At 45.5% G+C, this 11,267-nt stretch overlaps 1 protein-coding gene across 5 annotated transcripts in view; it reads left to right on the forward strand.

Moving 5' to 3' along the window:
- The window catches only part of frem1a (Fras1 related extracellular matrix 1a), a 31,037-nt gene that overhangs the window by 18,007 nt on the left and 1,763 nt on the right, over positions 1 to 11,267 (forward strand). For 3 of the 5 annotated variants that reach the window (XM_035753024.2, XM_052497191.1, XM_035753025.2), the window contains exons 14-36: positions 105 to 313; positions 528 to 621; positions 729 to 981; positions 1,218 to 1,421; positions 1,703 to 1,888; positions 2,183 to 2,379; positions 3,075 to 3,300; positions 3,517 to 3,661; positions 4,060 to 4,201; positions 6,198 to 6,390; positions 6,670 to 6,934; positions 7,183 to 7,600; positions 7,793 to 7,994; positions 8,211 to 8,355; positions 8,673 to 8,802; positions 9,012 to 9,084; positions 9,172 to 9,321; positions 9,557 to 9,783; positions 9,928 to 9,975; positions 10,071 to 10,277; positions 10,568 to 10,699; positions 10,960 to 11,075; positions 11,171 to 11,256. In XM_035753024.2, coding sequence (XP_035608917.1) covers positions 105 to 313; positions 528 to 621; positions 729 to 981; positions 1,218 to 1,421; positions 1,703 to 1,888; positions 2,183 to 2,379; positions 3,075 to 3,300; positions 3,517 to 3,661; positions 4,060 to 4,201; positions 6,198 to 6,390; positions 6,670 to 6,934; positions 7,183 to 7,600; positions 7,793 to 7,994; positions 8,211 to 8,355; positions 8,673 to 8,802; positions 9,012 to 9,084; positions 9,172 to 9,321; positions 9,557 to 9,783; positions 9,928 to 9,975; positions 10,071 to 10,277; positions 10,568 to 10,699; positions 10,960 to 11,075; positions 11,171 to 11,256 — 4,048 coding nt within the window. Of the gene's footprint in view, positions 1 to 104; positions 314 to 527; positions 622 to 728; positions 982 to 1,217; positions 1,422 to 1,702; positions 1,889 to 2,182; positions 2,380 to 3,074; positions 3,301 to 3,516; positions 3,662 to 4,059; positions 4,202 to 6,197; positions 6,391 to 6,669; positions 6,935 to 7,182; positions 7,601 to 7,792; positions 7,995 to 8,210; positions 8,356 to 8,672; positions 8,803 to 9,011; positions 9,085 to 9,171; positions 9,322 to 9,556; positions 9,784 to 9,927; positions 9,976 to 10,070; positions 10,278 to 10,567; positions 10,700 to 10,959; positions 11,076 to 11,170; positions 11,257 to 11,267 lie in introns of those variants that run through there. The other 2 variants (XM_035753026.2, XR_004822408.2) reach the window with 2 other exon arrangements.

Consider the following 11,267-nt stretch of genomic DNA (forward strand, 5'->3'; position numbering starts at 1 on the left):
ACAATTTAGCCCTTAAATAAAATGAGCCCTTAAATAGAAGAAGGAGAGTCCCTTCAGGCTCTTGATTGGACAACCCTGCTGTATACTTTATGTTCCCTCCCCAGGTGCACATGAAACCTCTGAGAGTGGACGAGGGTGGGGAGTGCTGGGTGGGTCCGGACCACCTGCTGCTGGCAGACCATGACTCGACAGAGGAGAGCCTGAGAGTGGAGCTGAAGAGAGAGCCTCAGCACGGAGCTGTTCAGCTGGATGGCTTCTCTTTGAAACCGGGCCAGAACTTCACTGTTCGCGACCTGAAAAGCCTAAAAGTTAGGTCAGATATGATTGATGACACTTCATTACTGCACCCTAACACACTGCGATGCTCATGTGAAGTTTGTACATGTAGTGTGAATTTTGGAACAGAGCAGTCATTGGCTATCTATATACAGCATGGACACAAACTGATTCGATAACAAGGAGAGTCAAATTGTGTCAACAATCCTATTGTATCGTCAAACTACAATTGTGTTGGTTTGTCCGTGCAGATATCACCACGACAGCTCAGAAACAGTGGGCGATGCCATTGAATTAATCGCTACCGATGGAATTAACGCAATCAACTTTGTTCTGGAAGTTAAGGTACTGTAAACTTAATGTCCATGACCATTTCGATGCTAAAAGAGCCAAAAAGATGTTACAGTGAATGTTTGCTGTATGAGAGTTAAAGACCATATCTTTGTCAACAGGTGACACTGATCAATGATGAGGTTCCAGTTCTCATGCCAGGTCTGAAACCTGTTCTGGACTGTGCAGAGGGACAGGAAGTCATCATCACCGCCGAGTACATTTATGCAACAGACGCAGACAGTGACGATAACAGTCTGACCTACATGATTGCCCGTCAGCCATACCATGGCGTGGTGCGCAAAAACGCCATTGTGGTCGATCGCTTCATTCAGGCAGACATTGTCGCAGGGAGTATCACCTACGAACACACAGGTATTATTGTTAAATCTACCTCATCCCTGCACCACCATAAGTGTATTGCTGGTTTATGACCATTCCATTTAAAATATATATATTTTTATATACATTAACCCTAACATCTTACAACTTTTCTGTTGGCCATCATGTGGTTTTCTGTTTTCTGAGTCAAAAAACATGATTATAGACATATTATTTCATCCCCTTCTTTGAAGCCAAAAACTTGCAATCGTGTTTCTTATGTCTCTCAGGAGCGGAGATTGGACTAGCCCCTCGACACGACACAATCACGTTTGTGATATCTGACGGGCAGGCGGAGAACGCTCCGTCATGCTGTAATGACCGAGGGGACACATTGAAAAGAGGCAGGACACAAGTCCAGGAGAGCCTGCCTCTGTATGACCTGAAGGTCACCGTGTTCCCTGTGGACAGTCAGATGCCTTCTATTGCAACAGGTAATGAATGCAGTGATGTTGCAGCAATGCCTATGATTCTTTTTATTCAGGTTCAGACATTATTAGTATCCTTGAGATTTGTGAAACGGTTGAAGAGCAAACGTACACCTATATTAGCAAGTGTAGGCTAGTGGAAGAAAAATACTGAAAGCAACACTCTGGGCACACCAACAGAAATGTCAAATATTGAGCAATACCGTATAGTGCATTCCATTACTATTTTCTCTCACAATTATACGTAAATGGTCAATCAATATGGATGTTCTTCTCCTCCTTTGTAGGAGATGTGTTTGTGGTGGATGAAGGGGGTGTGGCCCCTATAACTGTAGCCCACCTCAGTGCCTCGGATGTGGACACTCCCCTGGAGGAGCTGGTGATCAGCCTGGTCTCTCCTCCCCAGTATGGCTACATTGAGAATATCCTGCCCAGTCCTGGATTTGAGAAAAGCAACACAGGCATCAGCATCGGTGAGTAGCTTTAACCCCGTCATATTTGTCTTCATTTAACCCCATTCACATCACAGACGTTGCACTTTTTCTTAGACTGTAAGTGTTGTAACCTCAAGCCATATGGAATCCCTCATAAGCAGTGAACAATCCACCGATTTTCTTTCCCTAAATAAATCACTTGTTACATGAACCTTTTGTATAAACTCAAACTTTGTCCCCTTTTCGTAGTATGTATAACCAGTACATACATTATTAACTGTAAAGGTTCCCGGACTTTTCCACCTCAGCGTCTCTCCTCCGGTCTCTCCTCAGCCTCCTTCTCTTACAGTGACATCATGAACGGACATGTGAACTATGTCCAGTCCAGACACCAGAGGATCGAGCCAACCGCTGACCAGTTCATGCTCTGCGCCTCTGACGGGAAACACACCTCGGCCCACGTCCACTTCTACATCATCATCAACCCCATCAATGATGAGGTCCCGGAGTTTCTCGCCAGAAATATCACGGTGAGTCACCCGTCTTTTCAAGCTGTCAATTATCCAAGCCCATCACTAACTCAACTGGTCCAGGCTGAAGACCATTGATTAGTGGAATTAGGTGTGCTAGTGTTAGTCTGAAACAAAACCCTGCACATCTTGTAAGCTTTCCTGGGCCGAATTTGGAGGCTTCGTCTACACTATGTAAAGCTATTATATAGTTCAAATCAAAGACCGTTTTATTGGTCACATACACATGTTTAGCAGATGTTATTGCGGGTGTAGCAAAATACTTGTGTTTCAGGCTCCAACAGTGCAGTAATATCTAACAATTTCACAACAATACACACAACTCTAAAAGAATGGAATTAAGAATATATCAATATTTGGTCGAGCAATGTCAGTGCGACATAGACTAAAATACAGTAGAATAGAATACAGTATATACACATATGAGATGAGTAATGCAAAATATGTAAACATTATTAAATTGACTAGTGGTCCATTATTAAAGTGGCCAGTGATTTCAAGTCTATGTATATAAGGCAGCAGCCTCTAAGGTGCGAGTGATGGCCTTTTTCATGCTCTTCACTCTCTGATTTCACATCTACAACAACTGAAACCCCCTAACCACCTATTCTATAGTGCAACATGCCTCAATGCACTCTAGGACCACATCCGGACCGATTTAACCCACATCCCCATTGATGTTCCCGTGTAAAAAGGTGCGAGAGGGCCATATGAAGGAGCTGGACCCTGCTGTTATAAACGCGGTGGATCTGGACATCCCTAAGAACAACCTGCTGTTCAGCGTGGTCCAGGCCCCCCAGCATGGCACCATCATGGGCCGAACGTATGGCAACGACGTGCCCGCCAATGGAAGACCTGTCAACAGGCACAGGGACGCAGAGGTGCTGGTCCAGGACTTCACCATGCAGGAGTTGAGGAATGGTACTGTACTGTGACCAACTCCTTGTGACTCAGAGGCTGTCCTGATATGGACACCGTAGTACTGTGCCATTATTGAGACTGGTGATCCTGAAGAGCATGAAAAAGGTGTTGAGATTCAAATAGAGCAATTTGGTGGGATTTGTGTACTAGTGATCATCAGTCGTGGGGTTATAGATACAGGCACATTCAAATAATGAGTTCACCTCCACTGTTCAGGTATGTCTCTGATGTACATGCATGATGACTCTGAGAACATGGTGGACAGCTTCACCATCCAGCTGAACGATGGGAAACACCAGCTCCAGAGGCACGTGATGGTCAACGTACTCCCTGTCAATGACGAGGAGCCTCGAGTCATAAGGTAACAGATGGGACTTGTTACATTTACACACAGAGAAAACAATTAATTGATGTCCACATGTTCTGTAGAGTTTACTATGAGTTTACTTCACCAATGATCCATACATGGAACATACTGCAACCAGTTTACAACAGGTCGTATAAACGTCCTCCCGCCTAATCTAGACTTCCCTTATATCTGTGCTCCCCCTTCTGGCTTTCCTGAGTACAACACCACAATTTCTCCTTCCTGTGTACATTCGGTACACATTTCACACAAACAAACCGTTTGGGTGAAGCTTCCCCTAGGTACCGATCTAGGATTAGTTTCCACTCCCCCAGTCCTAACCTTAATCATTAGTGGGGGAAATGCAAAACTGACCCAAGCAACTTCACCCTACATGGTTGTCTGCCTTATAGGAACAATGGACTGGAGGTGGAGGCAGGCGAGGCTAGGCTGATCTCCAGTGCTATTCTCTTTGCTCAGGACAGCGACACTACCTCTCAGGAGATAGTCTACATGTTGGAGAGCGTTCCCACCCAGGGACTGCTACAGGTTAAGGTCAGTACACTCCTGTATCATCTGATATGAAATGGTACATGTTATTAACAAATGCCAGCATAGAAATAATTGTTCAACGCTAGATTAAAGGGACATTTCACTTTTAAAAAGCCCATGTATATTCATTGTTGAAGTTGGACATTTACATACACTTCTACTTTGTGCATGACACAAGTAATTTTTCCAACAATTGTTTACAGACAGATTATTTCACTTACAATTCACTGTATCATAATTCCAGTGGGTCAGAAGTTTACATACACTAAGTTGACTGTGCCTTTAAACAGCTTGGAAAATTCCAGAAAATTATGTCATGGCTTTAGAAGCTTCTGATAGGCTAATTGACATAATTTGAGTCAATTGGAGGTGTACCTGTGGATGTATTTTAAGGCCTACCTTCAAACTCATGGGAAAATCAAAAGACGTCAGCCAAGACCTCAGAATAATAATTGTAGACCTCCACAACTCTGGTTCATCCTTGGGAATAATTTCCAAATGCCAAATTTCCAAAGGTACCACGTTCATCTGTAAAACAATAGTACGCAGGTATAAACACCATGGGACCACGCAGCCATCATACCGCTCAGGAAGGAGACGCGTTATGTCTCCTAGAAATTAACGTACTTTGTTTACGAAAAGTGCAACTCAATCCCAGAACAACAGCAAAGGACCTTGTGAAGATGCTGGAGGAAACAGGTACAAAAGTATCGATATCCACAGTAAAACAAGTCCTATATCGACATAACCTGAAAGGCCACTCAGCAAGGAAGAAGCCACTGCTCCAAAACCGCCATAAAAAAGCCAGACTATGATTTGCAACTGCACATGGGGACAAAGATCATAATTTTTGGAGAAATGTCCTCTGGTTTGATGAAACAAAAATGGAACTGTTTGGCCATAAAACCATCGATATGTTTGGAGGAAAAAGGGGGAGGCTTACAAGCCCAAGAACACCATCCCAACTGTGAATCACGGGGGTGGCATCATCATGTTGTGGGGGTGCTTTGCTGTAGGAGGGACTGGTGCACTTCACAAAATAGATGGCAAGGAAAATTATGTGGATATATTGAAGCAATGTCTCAAGACATCAGTCAGGAAGTTAAAGCTTGGAGAGCTTCCAAATGGGTCTTCCAAAAGGACAATAACCCCAAGCATACTTCCAAAGTTGTGGAAAAATGGCTTAAGGACAACAAAGTCAAGGTATTGGAGTGGCCATCACAAAGCCCTGACCTCAATCCTATAGAATATTTGTGGGCAGAACTAAAAAAGCATGTGCGAGCAAGGAGGCCTACAAACCTGACTCAGTTACACCAGCTCTGTCAGGAGGCCTACAAACCTGACTCAGTTACACCATCTCTGTCAGGAGGAATGGGCCAAAATTCTTATTGTTGGAAGCTTGTGGAAGGCTACCCAAAACCCGAAAGTTAAAACTGTTAAAGGCAATGCTACCAAATACTAATTGAGTGTATGCAAACTTCTGACCCACTGGGAATGTGATGAAAGAAATAAAAGCTGAAATAAATCACGCTCTACACTATTATTCTGACATTTCACATTCTTAAAATAAAGTGGTGATCCTAACTGACCTAAGACAGGGAATTTTTTACTAGGATTAAATGTCAGGAATTGTGAAAAACTGAGTTTAAATGTATTTGGCTAAAGTGTAAACGTCCAACTTAAACTGTGTGTGTGTGTGTGTGTGTGTGTGTGTGTGTGTGTGTGTGTGTGTGTGTGTGTGTGTGTGTGTGTGTGTGTGTGTGTGTGTGTGTGTGTGTGTGTGTGTGTATGTATGTATGTATGTATGTATGTATGTATATATATATTCTTCATTATTCAACTTTTGAAACATGCAAAATCATGCATGTCAACCTAACATTTTTCAAAATGTATTACTTTCAGTCCACTAATGATTTCACTGTAAGAAATTATTAACATTCAGTCATTATGTGCCTTCCATTATGTGTTCTCTCCCTAACTGTCCATGGACCCTTCTCAGGTAGGCTCTGACTGGGTGACCCAGTCTGCGGGGATGAACTGCACCCAGGAGACAGTGGACATGAACCTGCTGCGCTACCTCCATACCGGGCCACTGGGACACACACGGGATTTCTTTGTGTTCCACCTGCTGGACGGGAAGAACCGCTCCCCCGCGCAGCACTTCCACATCTCCCTCAAGGACATGGAGAAAGGTTTGTGAACAGATGGACAGACCACCAAACTGGGAAGTGCACTAATTATGCAGTTTGCTATAACCTACATGTTCATGGTCTGTGTAAAAAAACAAACGCTAGTAGAGAAGTCTCATCATATCAGCTGGTAGCTACTACTACTGTTGTCTTATGTTATTAGAATAATGTTAAACTCGGCTAAAACAAGGAATAAAATAAGCTGGTTTATAAGTCTATGTTGTGTAAAGAAATTTGTGCAAACTTTCATTTTAATACTTCACTTTCTCGATCAATTCCCAGGAGACATTGCCATTTTTGTGAAGCCGGTGAAGACCAGCCGCGGTGAGCGCGTGGTTCTGACCACAGACGTCCTGCTGGCGACGGACGGTACAGACAAACCGGAGGAGCTGTTCTACATCGTTACAGTCCCCCCCGGCAACGGCCACATGGAGTACATCAAACACCCTGGGGTGGCCATCAGCACCTTCAGCCAGATGGACATCGCTGCCAACCTGGTGGGCTACGTCCACGATAACAGAGCCACCGCGTCGTTGGAGACACTACAGTAATGGCAACCCTTCTAAATGTATAAAATGACGCGGCTGATAATCTTAACATAATTCCACATAATAGTGGTTGGAACATGCTGCAAACGATGCTGGTTTGTAGAAAAAATCTTTACATCTCCAAGACTAGCTATCATAACAGATAGCAGATGGCCCCAATCGGACCCACATCTATAAGTGTGATACATTGTATGAGATGAAGTACCTTCCCCTAAGAACCTGCCATGCTCCTGTATGTCTATGTTAGGTTCGTCGTCAGCAATGGCAAGGCCACCCGTAACGGCACCCTGGAGATTTACGTTGAGACCACCGACCGCGTGCTGCCATCACTGACCTGTAACAGCGGCTTGAGAGTCCCTCAGGACTCCTCCATGGCGGTGACCCCTGACACCCTCGCCTTGTCCGACCCCGACACCCCACCCAGTGACCTGCTCTTCTTCCTGGCCCAGCCTCCGCAGTACGGCACACTGCTTCGTGGCGGTGTCCCGCTCGCTGCCGGGGGTAACTTCACCCAGTGGGACCTGCAGGAGCTGGAGGTGACTTACAGGCACGGGGGCGGCCCGTCGCAGATCGACCGCTTTGCCTTCACGGCCTCAGACACTACCAACAGAGGTTTCCTGCTGGAGGGGAGGGTACAGATGGAACCTGTTATCTTTACCATTCAGGTAGGACACACTTATCTGCATACACACCTATGCCCAGATATGTCGATTGAGGGGCCGTTTCAGGTATACAGTAGATCAGCACAGCAACTTATTCAATAGTAGTGGAATCAAAATAATTAGTTGTGCAATGTTTTGGGAATGTTTTGATGGACACCTTTGATGGTGCCTAATGAACAAGACCCTGTATTCCAGATTGAGCCTTTGGACAGCTCGGCTCCTGAGGTTGTGCAGCTGCAGTCTCTGTGGAAGGCTGAAGTCCTGTCTGACGGTCGCTATGGGATCTACCTCTCGTACCGGGAGCTGAGAGCGCAGGACGGCAACACCAAGGACGAAGACCTCACCTTCCACATCCACAGACCACCATACTTTGGCTACCTGGAGAATACGATTAAAGGTGAAGCCTTATATGCAGGGGCGTCAGGCCCTATTCCCTCAGTTTTATCCTTTTGTCCACTAAAAATACACAAAATATTCTTTATTTTACGCATAATTAATCCAAATGCATTTAATTAGGCCATCAGTGCTCCTTCAAAAAAATACCATTACGATAGCCCAGGTTAATTGCGTTTGCTCTTCAGTAAACAGTCCACCTTACACTGTGCTCTTGCAGGCAGCTTTATCCAGCAGCATTTCAGTCAGAGGGACCTGAGCAAAAGGACTATCGTGTATATCATAGACCCAGCGACAGAAGCCCTGTCGGACAGCCTGGAGTTCAGAGTGTCCGACCCCCTGGGGAACACTGGGCCCTCCCACACGTGAGCTGCTACTCCGCACAAGACACAAATAATATCAGTATGCTCTACATACTGTGGTCAGTCAGGGGGAGGAGAGAACCAATGGTTACATACATACTACTGTACACGACGAGGCCAATTTATATGACAGCTTATGAAGATTTGATAAACGGTCCCCAACGACCGTATTGGTCTCTGTATGTAACATATGTACTGTGTCCTCGTAATGAAAGTAGGTACCATCACCCTCAATCAACTTGGAAAGGCAACGCAGGGTCTTTGGTAAGTGTGTGAAACTGTTTTCACTGTGTCGTGTTCTTCATGGTTCCATGCTGCAGGCTGGAGCTGAAGTGGTCTCGTGTGGAGCTGGCTGTGTCTGAGTACCAGGCATGTGAGGACCAGGGCACTGTCTCACTGGACGTCCTACGGAAAGGCAACATGGCCGAGTCCTCGTACATCACCATCAAGGTCTCTGATCGATCCGTTTCAAACAGTATGATTCTTAGAAAAATTCCTGTAATCTAGAAATGCTGCTAAATAGCATATATTCATTCTTTACCTTTATTTAACCAGGTTAGTCTCGGTGAGGTAAATCGAGTGATAGATGGCACTGTAAATCCATTTTAGTGCCATGAATGTAATATCACTTTCGGATTCCCCTTTTGTCAATATCTTAGGTGAGAGAGGTCACAGCGACTGCTGGAATGGATTTCACTCTGAGCCCATCCAGCCTAATCCAGTTTGATCCTGGTACGTGTGGCTTTGGAGTGGGATGTTGATATGAGTTACCATCATAGATTAGGAGATAGGTAACTCAAACCTGTGCTCTCTATGAAGGCGTATCCAAAAGGAGCTGGCGTATTGAAATTACCCAAGATCACCTGGAGGAGGCAGAGGAGACATTTGAAGTGACACTGGTGTCCCCTGAGGGAACCGTAGTAGGCAGCACCTCCAAAGCGCTGGTTAAAATCAAGGACTCTGGGAAAGGTGAACACTGGGGAACTAGTGACTAAATCAAATAGAAACATTTTCTATTGTCTTTTGAGTCAATGCCGTTTCTTTATTTTAATCTAAAAAGGTTGTACATTGTCAAGGTACATTTGTCAAGTTATTGAAACTGGAGGGACCCGAGGAAGCCAAAGACTGATAGACAATACACCAACCTTCTATGAAGTATTGACGTGGTTTCAACATCTCAATGTAAGTCTCTGTGCTTTTCCAGGACAGTGTGGATCCAGTCGGGCCCCTATGGGCTCCAGTCTGGGGGGGAAGCAGGTTCAGTCAGGGCCGTACCCCCAGCATGGCTCCATTCATTTGGAGACACTACCCATTGCCAAGGGAGACCAGCAGATGACCTGGACCCGGGGCGATGGTATGCCCCAGTCTGTGCCCGCTGCTGTGCCCGCCACGCCCCATATGAAACTCAGAGCCATGGCCAACAGAGAGACGGTGAGTTTTTAACTCTGTAATCACAGGTGTGACTGTTATTCTGTTGAGGTTTGTCCCACAGTCTTTGTTCCAAGCCTTCACTCTAAACTATGCTAAACCTAAGAGTTATGTAGTACAACTTGATCATGTATTATCTTCTCACAGATTCCACCATCGTCAGTCCATCGTAATGGAACAGACACTGTGTTCACGGTAAGGCTACGACCTTTTGCACTAATCTAACACAGCGAATCCAACCTAGGGACAGCCATCACTGTCTTTCTCTCACTGCCTCTCTGTGGTTGCAGTACCACGGGATCATGTCCGTGCGCCTGGAGGATGACAAGTCTCCGTCTAGGAAGGGAAGGAAGGCTAATATTCAGGTGACCAGCAGAGGGCGGCAGCAACATGCAGCCGCAGCACCACCAGTGGCTCCCAACCTCAACCCTAAACCTGTCCCTAAGACTAAGAGTGACAGCTTGCTCCCACGTACAATGCCTGAGAAGCCCAATAAGGTGAGTCATCATTACATTGATTCATAACCGTTTCTATATCGCAGCGACTTTAGTACCACACCGACAATCACATGGAGAGGTTTGGATCTCAAGGTGTAACAGCTAAGTTAGGACTGAAATCGCCTCAATATAAACAGACACTGAGGGTTATTCAGTCATTGGTGGCAGTGGCTATATAAACAAACCCAAAGCATAGATTACAGTCTCTCTCTCTTGGCCTATAAACTACTTCCAATATGATGAACAAATTAACTAAATGTGTTACTTACTCTAATAATATTGGCCCTCAGGAGCCTTCACCTAGCTCTGGCCCTAAACCCTGTGTCCCAGAGCTGATGGGGCTCCTACACTTTAACCAGAGCTCAGGCGGGCTCCTCCGCTGCAACGGGGTCTCCTGGAAGCCCTGGGCTCCCACTGATGAGGTAATCAATCTAGGACGGATGGTGCCGGAAACAGAATAATGTACCCTCGTCAATTGCCCAATTGTGTTATGAATATCATACTTAGACTATTTCAGGGTCATAGAGTATGGGCTAACCAAGTCATAGCTCAACATTCTGGGCCACTGTCTTGGACTGAGCGTGATGTGTCTGGGAAACCAGCCCTTAATGTTAGCCATTTCATATTTCAGTAATGAACTCTCACCTCATTGGCCAGCCATTTTCATCCTCTCCCGACACAGATGGTCAGTGCTCAGAATTGTCGTAAGGGCTGGACCTATCACAGCGGCAACTGCTACTTCCTGAGCACCGAGCGCAAGTCGTCGTGGAGCACCGCCATCAGAGCATGCAGGGAGAGGTGAGGAGGGGAACAAGAAACATGTGACCTATTTTGCGAGAATGTGCCTTTGTGTTGGAGTAAACTATAATTTCTTATTTCTCCTGTGGTTCCAGTCACCAAGCCAATCTGGTGAGCGTTTTTTCCAAGGCTGACATGGACTGGCTGTGGGACTTCAGTGGAAGGAAACCATTCTGGATAGGTAAAAAGTAC

The sequence above is a fragment of the Oncorhynchus keta genome, chromosome 35 (assembly GCF_023373465.1).
Source record: "Oncorhynchus keta strain PuntledgeMale-10-30-2019 chromosome 35, Oket_V2, whole genome shotgun sequence".
In the NCBI taxonomy this organism is placed as follows: domain Eukaryota; kingdom Metazoa; phylum Chordata; class Actinopteri; order Salmoniformes; family Salmonidae; genus Oncorhynchus; species Oncorhynchus keta.